At 45.4% G+C, this 24195-nt stretch overlaps 1 protein-coding gene across 1 annotated transcript in view; it reads right to left on the reverse strand.

The window, feature by feature from the left end:
- Positions 1-24138, reverse strand: part of LOC131281234 (uncharacterized) — a 41375-nt gene extending 17237 nt beyond the window's left edge. The window contains exons 1-7 of the mRNA XM_058310503.1: positions 21421-24138; positions 9160-9308; positions 7391-7557; positions 4837-4955; positions 3953-4106; positions 1234-1330; positions 934-1061 (exon numbers count right to left, since the gene is read on the reverse strand). Of these exons, the coding sequence (XP_058166486.1) occupies positions 934-1061; positions 1234-1330; positions 3953-4106; positions 4837-4955; positions 7391-7557; positions 9160-9308; positions 21421-24138 (3532 nt within the window). The remainder of the gene's footprint in view (positions 1-933; positions 1062-1233; positions 1331-3952; positions 4107-4836; positions 4956-7390; positions 7558-9159; positions 9309-21420) is intronic.
- Between the last annotated feature and the right edge of the window lie 57 nt (positions 24139-24195).

A 24195-nucleotide genomic window follows, 5' to 3' on the forward strand; every position in this document is an offset into this window, starting at 1 on the left:
GCTGTGTCAAACTGTTGACAGCTGGTCAAAATTGTCCTGTCAGTCTGTAGGATCGAGTTCTAAAATTTCTTTTGCCTTTTCTCAACTTCTAAAATATCTGTTTAGTTGAAAAACTTAACTTAGAATTCAAAAAGCCAAAATATCAAAACAAGTTTATCGAAAACAATTTTGTAATTTTTAATTTGAAAACAATTCCTTCGCATAAATGCTGCTAAAATAACAGAAGAGGATCTAAATATTACTAAACATTCATCTTTACAGATGAAAAACGGTAAAATGTTCGAAAGTTTCCTTGTTTTTTCTCTTCGACAGTCATCTTTTATGCCTCGATTCAACTCCTATGAGACTTATTTCAAATTGTTGTTGCGTTAATTTATGCTAAAAACGTGTATCAATCCTTGTTTTTTTGTATAATATTAATGTTCTTTTAATTACAGTTTTATTTCTTTTCATATAAAACAATGGATCTTGATAAAAATAATCTTGAATGTTACAAGCGTAAGTTTTGAATTTTCAATTGAAACTTACTCATTTAAGATGACATTTTGTGCTATAATCCAATTAATTTAATGATAGCAATCTTTATCTAGCAAATTAATAAATAATCTAAAAAGGAACGGTTATTGTTAGCAGTTAGGTAAATGCAGTTAAATAGCAGAAAGTTCAATGCTCAAAGCCTTTTCCAAATAGGGAATGACAATTTCCAGAAAGTTATTCAAAACAACCATAACAAAAACACAACCTTAACGTGAAGAAAAACTCCGCAGCAAATCTGTTTTCGTTTTGCAAATAAACCCCGTACGAACAGGGTCCCGAAAAAGTAATCCATTTGTTTCGAAACCTCATCAAAAAAGTCCGCTCCATCACGCTCGCCCTTTGTGCGTCCCGCCCAGGGCTATGGCACACCTTCCGGGGCCCAAAATTGGAACTCACCTGGCTGGCAGAAGCACCGGAAGCCGTCCTCCTGATCGACGCAGATCCCGTGGACGCAGGGCGACGATTCGCACTCGTTCAGATTGTGCTGGCAGAGCGGCCCAGTGTAGCCGGAAGTACAATCGCATCTGTATCGCGGGAGGTAGAGAGAGAGAGAGAGAGAGAGAAGAAAAAACAATGAAAAAATAACTCGGACGGACGGACGGTGAGGTATGCTAATTAGGCTGTCAACCTCCGATGAGACATTTCGGACCGAGTGGTCGGGTTTTTCGTGGAGGGTAGGGATGTGGTCATACTAACCTGAAGTGGGTCGAGTTACCGACGCAGGTGCCCCCGTTCAGGCACTGCGATGGATTGCACGGATCGGACTCGAATTGACAGTTCTTCCCGGTGTAGCCTGCGCGGGGCGAAGAGAAGCAATGAAAATGGAAATATATTACCACAAATAAAGAGGAAGCATATAAAAAAGAAAACCATCAGCGGCACCGAGAAAATGAGGAAAAATGGTAGGAAAAAAAACCTATCCCCCCTCCCGTTACCCGTTGCGACTGGCCAACCCCGACGTACGATTGTGTGTGGGTGTCGCATTCCCATACAAGCCAGTCCATACATCAAAGGGAAAACGGGCCACCGAGGGCCGCTTGAAATACATCCATCAGCCATCAGCGCCGGAACGGAAAAACGCACGCACGCAGGGTGGTGGGCGAGTGTGTAAGGGGAGAGGTTCGCGGGATCATTGGTCGTAAAATATTCAAATAGGACCCACATAAAACCCAAACAATCCGACCCAGGCTCCACCGGATCGTTCCCGGACGCACACAACGGCGGGAGCCAGGGTATCAATATTTTATCGATGCTCGCCATACGTCGTCCACATTCCGACGTTGACTCCTGGCACGATGGCAGCGACTCCAAGAACCGTCGGGTGACGAATCACCACCAGGGTATCAGTGGCGGGGAGGATGTGAAAAAAGGACACTCCGACTCCGGACCGAAAAAAGGCCCAACAACTCTCACCCAAAAGGGTGGTTGGAAAAAGCGCACCAATCGCAAAGATAAAAACATATACAAACACACACACATACACAATCCATCCACCTTGTCCTCGAGTGACTGAGTAGAGGGAAAGGTGGACACGCGGCAAATGCAAATAAAAGGCGCGCGAGCGATATAAATTTTTATGTGGTCCTGATTTTTTCGTCCATGCTTTTCCACCCGTTATTTCGTTCGGTGGAGAAGTGGAGGAAAATCCTGCCAAAACAACGGGGAAACACATTCCGCCGCCTCGAAGGATTTGTTTGCAATTGCGAAAACCGAACGCTTTCGGCACATAAAGATCGGGATTAGGCATTAACCTTGTTTCACTTTTATTTATATAAATTTTTCACTCCTCCGAGTGGCCACGGTAAGGTTCCAGGGGTTTCCACCCCACCAAGGAGGGGCTTTAGCTTTTTGGGCCATGCACGGGTAATGTGTTGCACACGCTAACCGGAACGCAAATTGAGATTGTTATTGTGCGGTGATTGTTGTGGCAATAAATGTGTTCTATGCATCCCCCTTCAAACAAATGCGATCGCGAGGGGGAAAAAAAAATACCGATAGTTCCGTCGATAGCGATGGCGGTTTTATGTGCGACAATGGCCGCTTGGTTTTAGTGCTTATTCACGCATTGAGCCATACGTGCCCGGTTGGTTGTGCCGAATTGCAGTCAATAGGAGGCGAGCAGTTGCATTTTTATGGGGCCGAACCGTTTTATTGATGAACGAAAATCACTACCGAAGGCCCTTGCAAATTGTTGTGTCAAGCATGAAACATAAAGATATCATGTTTAGGGATTTTGTCTTGCCTTTGCGATTGCCAGTCTGCAATGTACTGGCATTGGGCTGAAGGACTTTATGCAGGATGAAACAAAGCAAATGATTTGATGAATTTGATTCTGATTTACTTTCTAAATTGTGTGTTCCTTTTTTTAAACAACGCAAAAGAACCAGGCATGAGATAATCTTTTACTTCAGAAACCGTTTGACGGTGACAGTTGCTGGATATTTTGATTTTCGTACATATTGTAATAATTTTAGTGTATCAACAAAAAAAAAATATGGGGATATTAATTTATTGATCTTCCAAAATGCTTCTTCAAAGTGTTTGACTATGGAGAAACAGAAAATTCTTAAGTAGGTCTTTTCTTCAACGATTCATTTTTCTAATTGTTTGTTCAACTGTTCAAAAATCTCATATTGACATAAGTCACAGATTTATACAGTGATTTTTAAACGTCATTTCAAATCATTTCCATCATTTACAAGCTGCAAACTTTAAGTTACAGCAGGCGAAACTAGAACAGGAACATATTGATTTTTAGAAAACGATTGGTTTAAATGACACAACACCTTTCTTACAAACAATCGATTTTATCTCTTATCTTAAAAAGGTATTTTATCAAAATCATTATTATGCATACCTGCTATTTTCAAATCGAACCAAATTTCTTTAGCTAAGGTTAGCAGATAAAATTATTCAATAGAGCCCATACAGCATTTTCGTATTTTTTAACTCTGCGTGCCTATAGGGGTTGTGTCATCAAAAATGCAATCAATGATTGAAATATGCAATTAGAAACTATTATAAAACGACATAACGAAGTTTATGTGAGAAAACATGGAGGATGGTTAATGAAACAAAAATCAAATCAAAAGCTGCTACAGCGAGTTCCTTGCGCAAATATTCACCACAAATTTACCTAAACAAATGTGTGGCTGGATTGAACATTCTTCCCCAAATGGTTTGTCTGAGTTAAAAATATTTCACCCCTGTGTGATGGAGTTATCTTTTCGACAACACATCATTGCTCCACCGTCCCACCCAAATTTATCTCAACGTGGTCGAGTCAAAAAAGGGCTAATTTCTCACCCCGAACGCCGAGCATGTGGTGCCACGCTGGCGAGAGCTATTTTAACATTTAATGAAAATTCCTACGGTGCTGCGCGAAGAATGCGGTTCGCGAAGAGCGAGTACTTACCGTACGGACAGAGGCACTGGTACGCGTTGCCCTCGTGTCCTTGCGACAGATCGACGCAGATCCCGTTGTTGGTGCAGGGCGAAGGGCTGCAGGCATCGATCTCCTCGCAGTGCGTGCCGGCGAACCCGCTGCAGCACTGGCACTCGTATCCCTCCTGTCACACGAGCGCCCGCAAATGGCCGGAAGTGCGAGGAAGAAACGCAACGCCAAACGAAGGAAAGTGTCAGAAATCAATAGAATATGCAACCACTACCGGGGAGATGGCGCTGTGATGTGCGGTTAAAAAAAAGTTGAGTGAGCTGCAAAACTATGATGCGAAGCTGCCACGCTGGTAATCATTTCACGCTGATGTCCTCATCTGCATCGTCCGCGTCGAGTGGCAGCATCAGCAAAGGGCATTATCATCATCATTACCATGACAAATGCGGCAACATCATGGGTAGCACACGAGCACGCGAAGGACAGCTGTGTGGTTCGGATGCTGCGCCATCGTCGTCACCGTTCCGTCGGCGTCGGCTCCGACAATCCAGCATTAATGAGGTCACTATTTCATTTCGGGTCCATCCGGGACGCTGCGCTTTCGGGCGCCGCCGGCTTCCGGTCATGGTCAAACGGACATAATAAACGCTGATGAGCTCGACCGGATTGATTCTGTTTCATTCTAATGTCCCTGCTGCCGCCCTGCTTCCATACGATGGCTTCCATTTCCGCTCCGTCGCTTCCTTCGGTTGGATTTTTTTTCCCCCGTTCGGTTGGGTTTTTTTTCTCTTCCGAGGACGAATCAGCGCGAATGTGCGATTCCGCAACGAACCGTTTTTTTACCACCCCGCAACTTTGGGCGGAGGCTGAAAGGTTCACTTTTTCGTGGTGCGCCCGAAACTTACCATAGAAATATTCGAATAGCACACACCCTTTCCGGAGCAGTCAGCATTTTCGCCACAATTATCCGACTTTACGGTCACCTTCAGCCGGACGCACTGTTGGCCCCACTGCTCGGACACGACTGTGGATGAGAGGGAACGGAAAGAGAAGGGGATGAGAGAGATATAGAGCGAACGAGGGACGTCAGGATGTCGCATTAATGGTCAACAATTGGCGTAGTTTGGCGGTGCCGTGAACCGAAACGAAAGAAGCTCTCCGTGACTCGTACGAGATGCAGCGCGTTTTGTGACGGGTGTTCGGTTTTTCTTTTTTTGTCTACTTTTCGACTTCGCATTTCGCCGAGGCTTCCATTTTAGTTGCTGACCGGGCAGAGATTATATAGAGGGGAAAAGTCCGCTGCTGAAAACTCTGCCCGAGCAGTATAAGACCGAAGGAGCATTAAATTTGATGTTTGTTTCGAGTTTGCAAGATGGGTGGCGTTGGCCACCGGAATAGCTTTTTGTGTTATGATTTGAACATAATTTATGTGTAATTAAAATAATTTATAGCCCGTTCGATAAAAGCGGATTAATGAGACAGCACTGCTGCGATCGGCATATAATCGTTTTGTGCCGTGGTAGTTACGAAACGGTGCTGCTTTTGAAATGCTTTCATTTGATGGGGAAATTAAAAAACCATTTAATAGAAACGGGAAAGCTAACCGAATGTCGTTCGATTCAAAGCTAACGATAAGTAGCTACATAAATTAAATCTTAGCGTGCAATTAGATAATAAAAGACTAATCACAAGAAGTAAAATTAAAGTTTTCTCAAATTATAGATTTTGATTCGCTTATCAAAGTTGAAAAACTGGTAAAATTATATAATAGAATATGTGACTGTTCCAGGAATGGGTTTGTCATAAAAAAAACAAAGTCAATGTCAAAAAAAACCAACACAAAGACAAGGTTCATGACAAACTAACAACTGACTAAAGCGTAATTATATTTTCCATCATGGTTTATTAATCAAACCTAAACATAAGATTTTCGCAATCCTTGATAAAAGGCATCGACCGTGAGTAAATTTAGGCAAGCGGGTTATATTTTTGGTAAACGAATTGATATGAATGAAAAAAAGGACACAAAAAATATGTTAAAGATGCTAAGTCAAGAAGTTTTCAAGCAACACCAAATAAAAAAGGTACAACTTTATACTCTGATCAGTTTAACGTATGTTTGATGTTTGAAACGAGGTTAAAATTCAATGTCCTAAACAGAGATAAAATGATTGAAAAATATGTATGCCTCAATCAATATTACTTTTCTTTTTCACAATTTTTATTCAAACATTAAATAGAAAACCGTTACTCATTAATTAATGTTTGCATAAAAGATGGTTGATCTTCAATTACGTAAAACGGTACATGATGATCAATATATCTAAAGTACTAAGTGAGCTTGAAACTGTCGGACGATAGCAAAAACAGAATTATTACTGACAAAATAGAACACACAAGATAGCGCACCGCAAAAAAGTTTTTTTTAAAGAAAATTAGTTTCCATTCTTTTTCTGTAAACCAAGGGATGATTTTTATCACTAATAAAATCAAATAAAAATTTTTGAGTTCTCCTACGAGCGAAGTAAAAAAAAATAAGAACTGTGACACATGATGCATGCAAGCTACGAAATATATTTAAAAAAAGTTAATGTAATGATAAAAATGCATAAGAACACACGAGATTTCAATGACACCAACTTAAATTGAGCTTTAAACTCAATCCATACCGAAACGGAAAACTGGTGAGAAAATCCGGTCGTAATTATGCCAAAGCCTCCACTAAGAGGCACTCCAAAAGCATCGCTTGCCGGCGGGGAGGATCAAAAGTTTTATCAGTTAGCCCGGAGTTACATCGTGCGGTGTGCGTGATATGAGTGTGTGTGGGTGGGGAATCTCACGCGGGTGCCACCGGGAAAGCATTGCAGCGTAATGGTGATCCTATTATCGAATTAACGATATTCATTCGTGTCACGTAAACTACCTTCGTGGTACCGAAGCACCAAGAAGAAGATAAACCACCGGGAACCGACACGAACGCCGGCAAGGCGTGGGATTTTCCGGACACGAGCCCGGGGCTAATCGGACCGAACGCGGCTTTGACCGCGCGTTGCGACTCCGTGAATACCAAAACCAGCGACCATCCGTGGCCAAAGGCCTTATCGGCCCGCCTAATATCGGTTTGGGGCCAGTTTTGGCAACCTTTTTCCGGCCGGCCGGCAAGCGTTTCCCACCCACGGAGCCGCAAAACGGTCGGGAAAAACGCGAACCGTCGCCATCATTCTCGAATCAAACCCCGGCCACCCGGGCGATTATGGAGGGAAAAATATCACGGTTTTGGGTGGGATGTAAAAGGAAAAAAAGGTACGCCGCGAAAGTTTGTACCACTCAACCCCCCCGGGCGAGGGAACATTTTGGAAAACCGCTCCCTCGGCGGGAAAGCGGCTAATGAGCCGGCACGCTTGGCCGAAAATCGGCGGCCGGCGGACGCGGGCTAAGGCGGAGATAGATCTTACTTACCAATTAGTAGATTAATTCCCTCCGTCAGATCCTTGTCGTAAAGGGTGACCAGCTTCTTGCCGTCGGCCACGAGCGGCGTGATGTCGAGCAGGACGCCCTCGGTGATGTCGCAGTTCTCGTGCCCGAGCCGGGTAACCTGATAAACGGCGGTGGTCGTGTGATGGGCGCTGATTTTAATTGAAAAGAGGGAAGAAACAAGCAGCAGAACGTCAGCGGTCAGCGCAAGAAGGAGGCTTCGGGGAGGCGGGTTCGCGGGTTCCTTGGTTGCCGGACGGCAGAAGTTGGGTTGGGAAAAATGATGATTTATTTCGCGGTGCATCGGGCTGGAAAAACGCGGCGAGATAGTGCGGCCACATTCCGGGCTTCCGGTGGGATGTGAAAATGAGCGTAACCACTCGCAATAACTGGGAGAGCGAGAACCTCCAAACTCCGAAACCCACTCCGCGCACTTGGGTTCCCGGAAAAATCTTACCGGCTCCGAGAACACCCGGAAAACCGCGCGCACGCTAGCGAGGAATGAAAATTTTCTCGCCACTGCGGCGGACAACATTCATCAAGTCCGGCTGGCTGTGAAAAGTGATTACTACCGCCCCCGTCTCCGTCCCCATTGCCGTGGATCCTCACCTAATCCTCGCCCATAGATTGGGTTGCTCACTTTTCACCAGCAAATCTTTACCATCCGTTTCGAGTTTGTTTTTCTTTTTTCCTCTCGCTTCTCCTTGTCCTTACCGTCCATCTCGCGCCAGTCAAATGATCCTCGGTGGGTCACGACACAACGACGTTTAAGCAGTGCCTTCCGGCTTATCCTTCGGCTACGCGGTGGAATATGGCTCCGCCTTCTTAAGCGGAGCCATAACTTCGGAGAAGTGACTTCGCTGTTGCCGGCGCCCGCGCGCAAGTTAATAATGTAATCAAAATAATGTGCAGAGTAAGTGGAACTGTCGCTGGGATCTGATATCGTTTGCGAAAACAGATGACACCGGAGGGGCTGTAACGGGAACCGCCCGGAACCGGAACGCTGCTTGCTCCTGGCCGTTCGGCCCGAGCGAGCCTTCCTAGAGCCATTCGCCGTCGGTGCCGACGAATGGCATCGTTTTGGTCGCAAAATAAAGTACAAGATAAAACTGCAGGCCCGGAAATCTCTTCTTCCCCGGCGCGAGCGACGTTGAGCCGCTCACCAGTTGAGCGCCTTTCAACTTTCCCGGCCAATTGTTCGCACAGGAAGGTAATCATGGAAAATATTATTGGATGCCCGCTGGCATTCGAGCGATGGTCCGTTGACAAAGCTCTCTCGTACTTTTTCACAGCTACCCCCTCCAACCCAATAGCACTTACACTGAGCCGATTCTTATCCATTAACATATGAGCCACGTAAAACAATTTCCTCCCCCCCATCGCGCCGGGCAGGGAACGGTTGCGGGGGTAGCCTTAGTTTCTAAGAACTTTTTCTTCTCGACTCCTCTCGTCTGGTTGCGTCATAAAAATGAAGAAAAAACATCTCGCAAGCACCACCGAAATAAACTGTCGAGTGCAATCGTCTAGCCGCTTAGCTGTCCACTTAACCTTACGACTTGGGGTGACGGCTTGGGTTGACGGCGTCGTGGACACCACGGTGGACATCTTTTATTTGTACTTTCGCCTGCGTTTTCTGTTTCATCGTTTCTAAATGGAAAAGCGTAAGCCCACGCTTGTGGGGGGAGGGCAAGTTTATGTGACCCCGGAGGCGCGGGGAACGTCCTGGGAAACTATGGCGCTTGTGAATAACTTACCCTTCGGAGGATTTGTTGTAGTTGGAAGGGATCAAGTGCTGGTCGTCGATTTCCACGATGAGCACGTCGCCGGACTGGATGTCGGCCGTGCCTTCCCAGGAGATGGTGGTCGGGGTGCAGCTCGAGCCGGCCGAGCAATCCTCGGGAGTCTGCGGAGAGGGAAAAGCGCCGAACAATGTAGCGAAACATCTTTAAAGAACATCTCGTCATCTCGAGTAATGCTGCCGCTGTTCTGCCGATAATCCTTCGGATGGGTTTGTCTAACGGAACGATGCCGTGTAGCGTTTGCACAATTCCTTTCGTACCGTCACGGTGCGGTACGGGTAATGTATCCTCTGAGATGTATCTCACATGGAGAAAGCATGCTGCTGCCGGTGTACACGTTCAAATTGAAACGATTGCATTTCAAAGAACATCTGCAACGGATGGCCACGGTCGGGGCACAAAAAGGAAAGCATTGTTTATATAAAACGGTGGCTCTCTGGAATGTACTGTAACTTGCAGTGCATTAGCAAGAGCACCGTTAATCTGTATCCGGAACGAGCTTCTTACGTTGACGAATGTTCTTATAAGTACGCTTGTCGGAAAGGGATACTGACTGAATAGGTACAGATTTATGCAATCGAAAGCTGATGCTTGTTTTTTTATTGTCAAAGTAGCAAAAGGAATTTCAAACAATTGCATTTTCATGTTACTGTTTCGTTCCTTGAGCTCCTTGTGAAACATATTCAGCTGCTGAGAACTTGTTACATTCAGGGAAAAGCCATCAGAGGTCGATTAGTATGTTTAACCTCAGAATGTTGTAGTGGTTCAGATATCTGAAGAATTTGCATTAAACATACTGTCAGCAAAACAGAGGACATAATCAATATTTGCGGGTATGGGTTTCCTTAACCTGTCAATTGATTCCGTTTTAATTTAATTTAAATGTCTTAACAGATATTCAGAGGCGTATTAATCTATTCCGGGATCCCAAGCTGTGGGGTAATTGAGACTCTCCAAACATTTCCATTACCTCAAATATTTCTATACAAAAGAACAAAATTGAATTTATTTGTTTTATAAGAGCTTAAAATCGATTACACATGTTTGAGGTGTTGTCACATATATTTATCATTACGAATAATAAACACTAAAAAGTATTCTATTATTTTTACTAATTCGATTACATATCTCATAACGAATGTTAGTTGATGTAAATGGGAAATAGCAGAAGAAGAATTTAAAATAATGTAGTTTAAGCAGCTTTGATTAGTTTTATGATTTCCGAACGACTTTCGATTCGGATTCGATTTTTAATTATTTCTATAAATTCAGCAAAATTATGATGTGATAAATTCACGTTTTCTTAATATTATTATATTCACAATATTAACTTGTTGTTTATATGTAACTTTTAAAATTCATTAAATTCACTTAAGCAATCTAAACAACTAGAAAAAAAACCCCACACTATCCGAATCTTGCTGTTCATTACTGCCTCCAAATCCTAAATCTAGCTAACACAATCAATTTCTATTGGAAACTACTTGTTTGTACTTAGTAGCACAAACTAATATATTAAAAGTAATATCCATTTTTAAATAGTTTTCTCCAATAATTTCACTCCGATGAGGAATATTTTGCACTCCGATGAGGAAAATAATTTGCATGGATAACAATATAATCCTTTGCAAGTGTGTCGCAGGCACTTCAACCGGAGAGGTAAGACAAAAAAAAACAGAAAAGAAAATATATTCTACCAAGACTTTAAAAGTGAAAATTAAAAGTGATAAAGGATTATCAAAGTAAAATAGTAGCTAGAATAATAGGTTTACAGCCTGGGCCTCCTTAGGTAAAAATCTTGAAGAGAGCAGACATCTTTCAAGACTAAATACTTCTTCAAAAGCAGTTACTTTCGTTCATTTCCAAATCATTAATAAAAGAAGATTTAGAAAAGATAACGATAACCGTGGCTAACAGAAAACAACCATATCTGCAGCACCTTGTCTCTAATACCAGCAAATGTTATGCATCTCTACAGCAGTTCGACTTCACTTACATAGCAGCCACGAAAAACACGTACCAAACCAGAGCAGCTGTAAGCAGAATTTTCCCCACCCCATCCTTTCCGCGCGCACCTTCTTGCCATCGAGTGAATAGTCAAAATTCTTGTCCTTCCTTTATCCTTTTTCCCTCCCCCTGGCCATCGAAGGTTGGTGAAGGAATGCTCTCAAAAGAATGCCTGCCGGTACGCTTCGCGGTGCGTAGTCGGATGGCACAGAACCAAAGGGCGGGGGGTGGGGGCGAGAAATACGTTCTCCGGATTTTTATGATGTCCTTGTTTTTCTTTTGCGCCTTTGGTTCTTTTTTCCCCCACTAGGACACTTATCAATCGTACCGCGTGTGTAGGACGAATCCTTACAAATGATGATGGCATAAGATTAACTTCTCGGAAGGGAAACGATCCTCTCAACCGATTAAGCCGTCGTCCGTGCCGTTGGCGAGCAGGTGGGCATATGGCCGAGTAATGGATGGTTGGTTCGGTTGAGGGCGAAATGGCCACACATTCGTCCGCTGATGACCGCTCACAAGCGTCAGCAACATTGCCGTCACGTACGCACGGGCCGCCGGTTCCCTTGCGTAGCTGACATTTCGAGGGTGACAGCTTAATGGACAACTCGAAGGGGGAAAGCATTGCATTAAGAAGAGAACAATAAAAATGGTTGTGCGCCTGTTGGGCAGAATGATTTCACTTTATCCCAACCCGATCGGTCTCTCAGAATGTGGGCGCAGATAATCAGTCAACATGATGGGCAAACCGAAGTTAAAGTATTGAGCGCCGAGGAAAAGGCTAGAGAAAGGGAAAGAAATGTCACACAAAACGGCCTTTATGATTTTACTGGACCCATTAGCGTATCACGTGCGCGATAAATAATGATTGTGCAGCCGGTGGTCTCGGCCCGGGACGGACCGATCTGCGGAGGCAAGCGATGCTCATGCATATGCCATATCATTAAACCCTGCCCATCGTCCTCATGATGCATGCTCGACAATATGCGAACGGATGAATTGTGGGATTTGGAAGCGATAAATTAATGGTACAGATTTGCATACAAATTGAAATATTATCACTCGCCCAAACTTGCGGGTCAGGGGGGTGTATCTGTGGGGGAGCTTTGGTGGGGCGAAATTCAAGAGAGCTGCAGCTCGCGACAGTTCCAGCGAGCTTCGTTTATGCATTCCTCGAAGTGTATGCTTCGCGTCTTTGCGACGCGTGGAAGCGTGACGAGCGAATCCATAAATCCGAAACATCGATCCGGTTTGTCGGCAAAAGTCAATGATGATGAATGGACTCCCGGTTCCGGAGTTCGCCATCAGAGGGGGCCGGTGGTGGGTTGGGGCGGTTGTTAAATCTGTTCGAAATTCCAATCAAAGTCAATCAGTACCGAAGCGGGGGCCGGATGGTGGAGAGCTCCGGTGGCGATTTATGAAGAATGCCATAATTACCCACCATTCGGTACGCTTCGGAGCGCACGGAGTACGGTGGTGTGCTCGAATGGAAACTACTTTTCCCGAATATGAGTGCAAACATCAAGTTCTCCGGGACCTCGGGAGCCAGCGGAACAAAGTTCCTTCTTTTTCGTTTTTCGCTGCTGCTGCTGCAGGTCCTTGTAGCAGCACTCGAGCAAACTATCTTTCCAAGATCAAACGCTATTTGGCCAGCGAGCAAACGGCGAAAACAACCTTTTTCTGCAGCGGAAGAATAAAGGGAGCCGTGGAGTTCGGTGGAAAAGCTGGTGGACGACGGCGTAGGAACCTCGCGCGGACAAACTTATGCTCACTTTAATTTATTCCAGAAGAAGCAGTAGTAGTGGGAGAGAAGCAGTTGCAAAACTAGTGATCAGAAAATAGAATTGAAAAACTTTGAATCCACATCGTACTCCCCTTTTTCGAGCGGCGACAGTGAGCAGGCGCCCTGCTCGAAAATGGAGGCGCGCAAAATAAATGTGTTTGCTCCATTTTGTGTTTTCTAGCGCTGGAAATGGCTGCACCAAATGGGGTACTCGTGGCACCCCGCGCGGCAGAGGAGGGATCGTTCGGCCCCGAACCTCGGTGGTTTATTTTAGATTCATTCTTTCTTTTCGCTTTATTATTATTTTTTTTTTCTAGATTCTTAAGGTTCCGATCATCCAGCGTTGATGTAACTGCCGTATACTTTTGCGAAGCACCGAAACGACGGCAAAACTTGGGGGATGCTTAAAAACCTCTCCAAAGTATTTTCTTTTTCAGCACTGCTTTGCATTTGAAGATGTCGATAGTTATTTAAATTTCCTCCCCTTTTCTTACGGTTCGTAACGGTTGCGAAAACGTTGTTGCATAACCAAACTAAGTCTTTGTAACTCTTGGTATCTACGATGGAGTGGTCATCAATTAGCCAAAATTGAATTCGCTGTGCATCTCAATGTGTTCCACTTGGAAGAAACAAAATGGTTTGCGTAACATCGCAATGGGACCATAAAAATAACGTTATTTCTGCAAAAGTAATAGAAAAACCACTCCATTTGACCAGTTCAATGCAAAAAACTGGGAGGTTATCAAGAATGAAGTTTAACAAATAAACTCTTTCGTGTTTTTATTTGATTTTGTACTTTTAAATCATCAATACCCAAACCTTCCAGCTTCATAATTCAATGAAATTTTCTAATTTTTCCATAATATGCCAATAGTTTTCCACGTCGATACTACCCACATTTTCTAAGTAGATATCACTTCCAATCGAATGATAATGGAATTTTCTTGCCACTCGATGTTTATGATTAACTCAGCATTCACGAAACAATCGAAATCGTTGTTTAAAAATAAGACTTTTAGTATTGAAGGCCTTAAGAACAATTGATGACTATAATGAGAGCAAATTCCAAGATTACATCTATCAAATCGGCGATCGAGTTTGGAAATTTATTTAATAAATTTGCAAGAGAGAAACTTGGCCTGAGAAATCGCAGAAAAAAATAACATCAGCAGCGTTTCGGTTTAGTTATTGAACACTGGGAGAAAACAATATTTTTCTAGTTGCTCAACACACTGTCCAGTGATTCTTATTTGTTTCGTTCAAAAAAACTTCATATTCTTGTTTGGGGGGCTACTTATTCTCGAGTAAAGAAAACTTATTTTCACACCACCCAAGTTTGATAGATGCGCGTAACTTATCCATGACGCATTTTCCCTTTATAATGACCTTCCCTTTTCCATGGAAAGGGTGGTTGTCGGTTTTTCCAAAAATGTTGTTCGAGTAGCTTATATTATTTACGTCGGGGTTGACCATCATAATTTTAGCCATCGCAAACTGTTCTCAGCCGCAACCTCCTACCTGCAACCTTTACGCATTGTTAGCAGTGGATATTTTGCAACCCAACAAAGGGAAAACCAAAACCAACGCAAATCCTTTGAAATATGGAGCAAAGCGTCCCTTTTTTCCGCCGAAAGAGAAACGGGCGTCAACGTTCGTGGGTCAGGGTGTGTAAAGTGTTTAAAGTGAGAAGCTAAATAAAAAAAAACCAAGCCAACCTCGGGGTACCCTCCTCGAAAACCGTGGGTACTTTCATATTAATTAATTTATTAGCTGGAAATTCGGGCGACCCCTAACTTGCTCGGAAAAGGCGCGTGTCTTGTGCAACCGCAAAGGGGAAAACAGGCGTTGGAAAACCGACGACCAATGGTGGTGAAAATAAGATTTTCCATCCGAAGGGGGCCTCGCTGTGGTTTTCGGTGGGGCAATAAAAGATGGTGGGCAGACCGTCATATTCTTTATCGCCATTATTTTTCTTTCCTTTTTCTTGTTGCGAACCGAAACACATAATGCTAATCATAAAAGTGTTGCGTTACGGGCAAAGATTAATAATAGCGGCTTGCGGGGCGGGAAACAAGTGCATTAATTGAATCTCACCAACCGTGGAAATTCAAGTGCTTTCAAAGGTCAAACCGTAGGACCCCTCCGGAGATGGTTGTGTGCCAAGAAAACAGCGAGTCATTTCACTATCGCTCGCTATTTTGCTCAGCATCCGCCTTTGAAGACGGAAGGCCACGATCGATTAGACTTCACAAGTGCCCGTTGCGGCGACCGAAGCTTGCTGGGCTGGCTTTAGAGCAAGCGTTCGGTTCATCGACGTCACGCACCCTCCACCGGAAGTGAGGCATTAAAAGCGATGATGCGGGATTTTCGCGGAAAGTACATTCCTCAGCGATATTATATTTTGGTGGCTCGAGCTGGTATGCAGAAATTGCGGGCTGTAGAGATTTCTACCGCCGAAAGTCCCAACGCTCGGCAAAAGTTTAGCTTGAGTACGCTTCGCCGAAACATGGTACACAAAGTGTTGAATTATCTTAGCAGAAATGCTGAAACAGAACTTAATTTATTCTGTTCCTAAATATTTTCAAAAGCTTTTTTGTGCCCTGATACTAACATTACTGTGTAAACCAACGTGATTTCAACTTGTTTATCCTAGCATACTCCTCAAAAAGGTAAATTTATTTTCTTTAACTATTTAACTATTTGATTCTGCCATCCAATGATTCCCGCAGCTAATTTTCATAAGTTGCATTCGATAGTGAAAAAGGATTGGTAAAAAGTGGGAACATACTTTTCCAACAATGGTTTTCAACATAAAGTGAATAACTTAGGATCTGTTTTTCATTCATCCAACAATACAAATATTCCTGAAATTCCTTGTTTCAATTTCCATTTTGCTTTGGTACTCAATAGAACCTTAAATCTTCTTGAGAAAATATATTGTCCCATCCATTCACCTTTATTTAGGATCTATTGTTCATTCTTCTACCAATAATAATATTCCTGAAATTCCTTATTTGATTTTATGAAAATAGAGTTCGTAGGATTTGTCTCTTTACGGTATAATTCGGTGATAAAGTTCTTCCACATTCCGTGAAGGCACAACGATATTTTAATCCAGCGAACTCATAGTAGATAAACATTTCATTTTATGACTGTGCTCTGTTTTTACTTTTTTTTAACTTGGAAGAATGCTGGCTTAGAACATAGTTCCTTTGCCATCTCTTCGTGATGATGAACACAAATTTATTTTAAATTGTAATTTGGTTAATACATCGATACTTTGGTATAGAGATTCTTTCCATATTGGTCGAATGATAGCGTTATGTCTATTCAAAACAACAATATGATACAATGTAAATGATGAACATGATTATGTTCCAACGAGTTTTGCGTAAAACATATTTTAATATGTTTTTCTTCTCCATTCCACAAACATTTGCACAACCTCCAGCTGATGTTTTGTCGATAGATTTATGCTTTCTTCTGCTTCGTTCGAAACCGCAGTGCCCATCAGGGCCCATGGCATATCCGGCGCACCGAGATTAACTGCATGAATGCAGCAACGTAAAAGTCGCAGTAATTACGAAGCATTACGCCAACTTGCAAATGCATACCCGCGGCCACACTCCGCTCTCCCACCCTGCCCGTTCATGGAGGCATACCATGGAGGTGGAAAACATTTTAACGAGTAAAACCTTTTTGACATCGACTTCTATTTTTCATCCGCCCGTTTGAGCTCTCAGTCTCCCATCCTGCGCGCGAGATGTAGGAACGAAATAACTAAAACAAAAAGAAAGAAAAAAAAAACAAAACCTGACGAGAAAATATAAAAGGTTCCTCTCCTCGCTTCGGTGAACAACAACAGGAAGGCAATCCTTAGTCGTGCGCTACATTTCCGGTTACATGTGTGCGTTCGTGTGTGTGTTCTCGCGTTTCCATCGAGCCTTTCCGGATGCGAAGAAGAAAACGAACACCGGGCACAAGTTTAGATACACACGAACAGCAGCAGCAGCAGCAGCTTACAGGAAGATAAATAATCCCTGCGATTTTATAAAACATTTCCCCGTTTTCTCCGGCGATCGTACATCGTTTTTCATACGAGGCACATTATTCATGCGGCGGATTCTGGCTGCCAGGAAAAATCAACTCCTACCCGGCCAACGGCGAGATTGCTCGGGGGATATTTTGGTGGTAAGTTATTGCTAATGCAACAGATTATCTTTCGCGAGCCGAAGGAAAAGTCTAAGAACATTATAAAAATGTATATTTGTTGAGCGATGCAAAAGATCACACTGTTTTAAAAATATATTACTAAATAAAATTCTAACCTCGGTTAAAGTTTTATCGAAAACAATCGATTTAAAGCTTATATTTACATTTTCCCTCCTAGCTACCAACCGACCAACGCCCATAGTGCGCCGGAAGCCCTCCCGTTTGTGCCGCTGATGGCTTGAAAAGACACACCGTAAATGGCGCATTCAAAACGGTGTATTCCGGCTGTTGTTGACAAGTGCTCGGTAGATAAAGCGCGCCGGGCGTGTGTGTGTGTGTATATCATGCGTTGCAACCCCCCTTTCGGTCGAACGGGAACGAGTTGGGGGTAAGCTTTTGTTTCCGGTTCCTTGTGCCCCTGCCGTGGGTGGCACCGAACGCGTGCATTGTTTTCCCGATTGCGTCTGCACCTTTTGGTGCGGTTCCGCTGCTGCCGGACGAACAAAACAAGACTTGTCTGCAAAAGCATCTTTGCAAACGGATATTGATAAGTTCCATAAAGTGGAGAAATAGCGCGGAAAAAGGAACAACCCATTCAAATACATTTCTTTCTTCGCAACCGACGCTGCTCCTACGGGCTTATCATTCCCTCGGTCGAGTTTTTCCTCCCGGGCTTCCCGCGTAAATTGGTCATGAATAACAAAGCAATTGACGAAAGCCAGCACCTGTCAGGGACATAAAGCTTTTGAAAAGGACGAATTTTTATGTCGCCATTTTTTTTTTTTTGATTTCCATTCATTTCTTTTTCTGCCTCTTGAACCTAGCGGTGGCCAGAATGTGCAGTGAATTTGTGAAAATAAAAACCACGAGCGCTGGGGATGAGATACCAACCCTTTCCAAAACACACCATCCAGCGAAATCCGTTGCCCGGTTCGCGTTTCGCAATAAAGATAAAACAAATGGCATCAATGGGATAAAGCAATGTCGGGGGGTGCAGGCGGAAAAGAAAAATGTTAGGAAAAAAGCACGCACCCTCTTCCCCGGTCCTGCTTCCCAAAAAAAAAAAAAAAGAAACCGGAAGCACCGGAGCGCATAAAACGAAGATGTATTCGTACGGATACCGAAATTAATTCAATTAGCCTTCCTTTTTCCGTTCGGTTCCACCTTTTCATTTCCCAAAGGTTGGGTGCGCTTTTTCGCTCCTCTCCCCCCCCCCCCCCCCCCCCCCCCTTCCACTACCCTCTTGCTTGTATCAGACGCCATCGGGTTTTGCGTTTGCTTATTGGGCACATAAAACTCTTCAAACTGCTAACGGAAGCAGCAGGTGACCGCAGGAGCAGCTGGGAGTCGAGGGCGGCTACTCACCATTTCAAATGAGACAGTTGGAAAGCGTGCTTCGTTCGAGCCACTCGGAAATTCGGCCCAGACGGTGCCGGTACTGTAATGTTTTCTTTTTTTTTTTTTCTTGTGCTCGTTGTGCTCCTATCCAACTTTCGGCCCGGTTCGCCTATCGCAACCAGTATTATTGCAAGTGCTTATCCCTTTTTTGCCAGATTCCCCATCCATGGCCGGCTGCCGAGCGTGGGAGCGTGGGAGCAGTAAAATTTTATTCAAATGGAGATCATCGATTTTTCTTTCCATTTGAGTGCCCTGGAATTAGGCAGATTCCGGGAACCACCGACTGAAGCTGAAGGTAATCTACGGTTCCCGGTACGAAAATACCGCCACGATCTACCCGTGCCGTTCGATGTGTTTTCGGATTGTCGACTTTGACATATTATCCTTCGGTTCGAGTAGATTCGAGTGGGTATGAGAGCTCCGTTGGATATTGGATGATGTCGATTTTAGTTTCATTTAATCAACACAACCATGATGGTTAAAAGTAAAACATTTCCGGGAAATAGTTATTTCGTAACCGCCTAGCGTTTCCCTTAATGGTTAGTTTGAGCTGTGGCTGTTAAATAAGAGTTATTAAGTTGAGAGGGAACATAAGTATCAATTCGAGTAAGATTTTTATGTGTTCAGCCTAAATTGAAATCTTAGGTTTGTTTTGCTACCATCGTGCAATCATGGCATGGTAAAGTCATGTGTACCCAATGAATCAACTACCACAGATTAGTAGCTTTTTAACTTTGTTTAATATTTTTCAGAGCTGTTCCTTTTCAGTTTTTGACCAATAGCTTTAAGTAATCTTCTAGTATCTAGCATTTTTGGGGGTGCCCATGGCGCAGCGGTAGCGCGAGGAAATACCACGCCACAGGTGTGGGATCGAATCTCGAGTCTTGGCACCCCCCGCTATTACGAACGGCTGACCACCGATCTATCCACCGATATACCGTCTTTTGGTCACCGAAAACTCTCCTCGGAGAGAGGCCTTGTCCCACTTGGGGACGTTGTCCCACAAAAAAAAATCTAACTCTTTTATCTACATCAGGCTTATCAAATTGAATGATGATTCACATTTTATTAGCCGAACAATTTAAATTATTCTCAAGGAAATTTATATTTAAAACAGCATTCGATGTACTTTACTCCGGACGTAAGTAAAAGTGGTTTTGCTGAAAGATGCATTCTACCGGTTCTCAAGGCAGTCGAATTCATCAGCTTTTGAATCTCTATCCCATCAAGTGAAATGGCAGCATCTAATGTTATTGGGTGTCTCGATCGCCAGTCGTTAAAAGTAACAGCTTCATTATAAATACCGAATTTTCGCGTGAACAACACCACCTTTTGCATCTCAGATTATTGCATCGAAAAGCAGATGTGATAAGTGTGACAATACGAAAATGTGTTATTTCGATACATTTTTCATCTTTTTGTTTTAAAACTGGAGATAAAGTTCAAGGCTGGCTCCCTTGGGTAATGGCTGACCATTAAAGTTGTGTGATTCCAATTCATTCAATTCATGAAGCTGAATGACCTTATGCTACATTTTTCGAGATTCATGAATCTTTTAATGAAGGATTAAATCCCAAAGATTCGTTAATGTTCAAAAACAGTTAAGATAAAAATGTGAAAAGGGACACAATAGTTTTTTAAATTAAAGAATCATGAAGGTTCTTGAAGGATTCTTCAATGTTTTAAGATTCGAAACCCAAAAGATTCATGAATCAACCTGAATGAATCTTAGGTGAAAAATTGATATGAATGAATCTCACCTAAGGATTCATAAGGCACAACACTATCAGTAGTGTTCCCACCGATCTATGATATCCTATCTTTCGGTCCCGTAACTCGCTTCGGGGAGAAACCTGGTCCCACTAGGAAATGTTGGAATGTATAATAAAAATACCCAACTGTACTTCAAATTTAAATTGACCTTTGCACTAACAAAAGTATTACAAACATTAATAAATAGGGGATCTCGGTGTAAACTCCGTTGGAACTGAACTAGATGTTGTACATCATAAACCAACTGAAATGGATTGTAATGATGATAAACAAACACAAAACATATAAAAATAATTTTGAAGTAGATACAGAAAAAGCTGTTACCAAATCTTCTTTTCATCAAAATAACAAAAAAATTGGGGTAGTGTTATGGAAGGGTCATTCACGCGAAAATATGGTAATTACTGACTAAAGAGAAGGTTAATATCAAAATGATTAAAAACTCAAAGCTAAATATCGTGCAAAACTGTTTAATTGAAAAATAAGTTAGCTAACATTATTTTTTTATATTTTTAAATTGTGCCGCACTTTCTAAGATGTTTACTGCGTGTTGGAAGTAATAACAAGATAAGACCGATGGAATAAATTAACAAGTATGACAAAATATATAAAAAGGCACCGCATTAAAACCATGTAAAACGGTTTGGAGCACAAACCAACGGCTAAATGTAAAACTTTTGTTTATATCTTTAAAGTACGCGTTATAGTTGATGAATTAAAAATAATATCCTAGGTAAAAGTCACGTACAAAACTGTTATAACTTATGTTTCGGGAAGTACGTCAAAATATAAACGACCACTTTCATCACAGTTGCGTAAGCATCATTTTATCATAGAGTACGGGTGCTAGAAGCTTTTTACAACTTTCACCCAGAAGTTGCGAAGTGGATGTGACGCCCCGAGCTCGTCTGACATTGCTTCGGGTTTCAGATTACTCGTAGTTAAAAGCATCGTTGTTGCTCTCCAGTGAAGCACTCCTTCAGTTCAGCAAAAAGCAACACCTGGTTAGACCCCCCATCTCATCAACAGTCCTCGGTACTCACCATGGCCGGAAGCTGCAGCTCGTGCGTTTCGTTGCCTCGCCAGACGCTCGACTCCGGTGCGATGGCTTGGATTTCGCAATCGAGCGTGTTAATTTTCTCGTGCAGACGCGACAGGGGCGCGGTCGGTTTCGTGATGACGGTTTCGTGCGGCGCGTTCGAGGAGTCCAGCGTCCGGTCACCGGTAGCGCCGCTTCTCCCGCCGTCCACCGAGGGCAACACGGCCGACTGTGCCGTCGTTGTCGTTGCGGACGTTGCGGTGGCAACCGTTGAGGTCGACGGGCGGTTCGGTTTGGCCAGCTTGGCGGTGGCGGCAATGATGGCGGACGCGGCCGAACCGAGCGACTTTATTTTGCGCTGCTGCGGATCGTCGACGACCGTCTTGCTCGGCTTGAGTGCGACCGCGGCCGACGGCGAACCGTTGGTGTCCTCGTGCAGCACGAAGTTCGTCTTGAGCGTGTGCTGCTTCAACTCGCCGGAGGCGGGCGACGCGGGTTGAGGGCGCGTCGGTTTGCGGGACGAAGCCGCCAGAATGGCCTGCGCCGGTTTTGACATCGTTTTCGCCGTGATGATGTCCTTCTCGGAGAGGATGGCGGCGGCCGCCGCCCGGGACTTGGCGGTCGACTGCGTCCGATTCGGCACGGGAGCGGGCGGCGGAGGAGGGGCCTGCTGGTGGTGCAGCTCACTATACAGCTCCTTGCTGTTGTAGAACTTGGTGGTGGAGAACTCCGGCTTGTCCTTCTTGCTGCCGTCGGCCAGATCGTGCCCGTTTCCGCCCGGTCCGCTGTTGTCCGTGTTGAACTTCGTGGCGGCGAAGTCAATCTTCTTGATCGGCGCGCCCTGCTCGGCGTCCGACTTGGCCGCCAGCTGGGCCAGCTTCGCCACCGTCGAGGGGTCGTTCTTCTTCACGCGCCGAGGGATGAACAGATTGCCGTCGAAGCCGCTCGTCACGATGTCGCCGCCACTCACCGGAACACCGACCTCTTCCGTTTGGGCCGCCATCGGCGAACTCGACGCCATTGGCGGCTGCGTTTGCGCGTCCTGCACGTCCTGCTGCGAGGAGGAGAACGTCACGGAGGAGATGGCGATCGTGATCACCTCGTCGTCCTTTCCCCGGCCCTCCGACGCATCCCGGTACTCGACCTCGTCTTCCGTTTCCCCAACCGCGGTGCCCTCGAACGTCCGGAAGCCCTTGAAGTTTTCCTCGATCCGGCTGATCACCTCGTCGTTCTCCTCCAGCTTCTCCGTGATGTTGTCGATCGTGGGCTTGCTGCTGCTGCTGCTGCTTCCACCCCGCTCGTCACTTGCCGACGTTTCCGACGTGTCGTCAATCAGCTCGATTTCGATTTTGGTAGTCGAGATGTCGCCACCGTCCGGTCCGGTTCCATTAGCTGGTGGACTTACCGGGCTGCTACCACTACTACTGACACTCGTCACCGTCCCGACACCATTCGACGGTCGCTCCATGCCCTCGCCCAACACCTCCGTCGTCGTCGCCAGCGGCAAAGGCAGCATATCCGACGGCTTCATGATGGTGGACTCGAACAGCAGCTTCTCATCGGTCCCCCCTTCCCCACCGTTCCGCAGGATGGCCTTCTCCCGCAGGCGCTCCTCCCCCTCCCCATCCTCCTCCACCGCCTCCTGCATGGCCACCGGTTGCTGATCGTCGTGCTTGAAGTCCTCCAGCTTCGAGGGGTAGAAGTCGTCCATGTTGATCTTGCTCGGGTAGACCGACTTGTGCAGCGGTGGACGGCGCTGCCCCGCCCCCAGCGTGTCCGTCATCAGCATGTTCTCGTTGTCGTTCTCGCGCAGCCCGTTGTCGAACTCGTCGGTCGTGATTTCCGCTATCTTGATCCGGTACAGGCCGTTCTTGAGGTTGCGCTCGACGTGGATCTCGTTGGAGAACGCTTCCTCCGGCGGGTCCTCGGCGAGATCGAGCGGCGCGGCCCCCCCGTTGGCCAGCACCTGCGTGTTGATCGTCACGGTCGACTGACCATGCAGCGCTGTTGGTACATCTGCCTTCTCGGGCCCCGGTTCGACCGCCGCGGGCAACACCGGAGTGGACGCCACGGCTTCGTGGGTGAAGTTGTCGCCCGCCTGCGTTGCATTCACCAGCTCCACGTCCGTGCTCGCACGCTCCGTGCCCGTCCCAACCTCCACCGTGAACGAGCGAATGCCGAAGCTTATCACCGGCGTCTCACTCTCCGGTTCCAGCTCACCGCCCACCTTCTTATCGTCACCCTCAGGGGTCTGATCGGGCGTGCCTGTCGCCACGGGGCTCACACCCGCCTCGTGCACCAACTTAGGCGCCTCCGTCGCCGTCGTGTCAGCCTCGGGCACGGTCGTCGTCGTCGTCGCCGCACTAGAGACAACCGTACTCGACGCTTCCATTAGTGGCGCTTCCGAGGACGGCGCCGGCGAAGACGAAGGCGACGCCGTCGATGGCACGTCGACCGCCGATGCCGGTGACGATAACGGAGCCGATGAGGAGGACGACGACGACGACGATGACACTTCCGTTCGGCTGTCTTCGACGACAGGCAGCGACTGCGAGGGCTGGGGCGAGGGCACAGACGTAGACGGGGACACCCCGGATGAGTCGACGGATGCGGCGGTAGTCAACAACACTTCAACGTCCTGCTCCGTCGACGGCTCGCCCGCCCTCACACCCAGCGCCAGCAGCGTCACCCACAGGACAACAACTGCACGCCGGCGGTTCATTGTGTGCAGCGCGCTCTACACTTCCGGTACGGTCTTCCTCCCTCTTGGACGAGTGCC

Source organism: Anopheles ziemanni, chromosome 2 (assembly GCF_943734765.1).
Source record: "Anopheles ziemanni chromosome 2, idAnoZiCoDA_A2_x.2, whole genome shotgun sequence".
NCBI lineage: Eukaryota > Metazoa > Arthropoda > Insecta > Diptera > Culicidae > Anopheles > Anopheles ziemanni.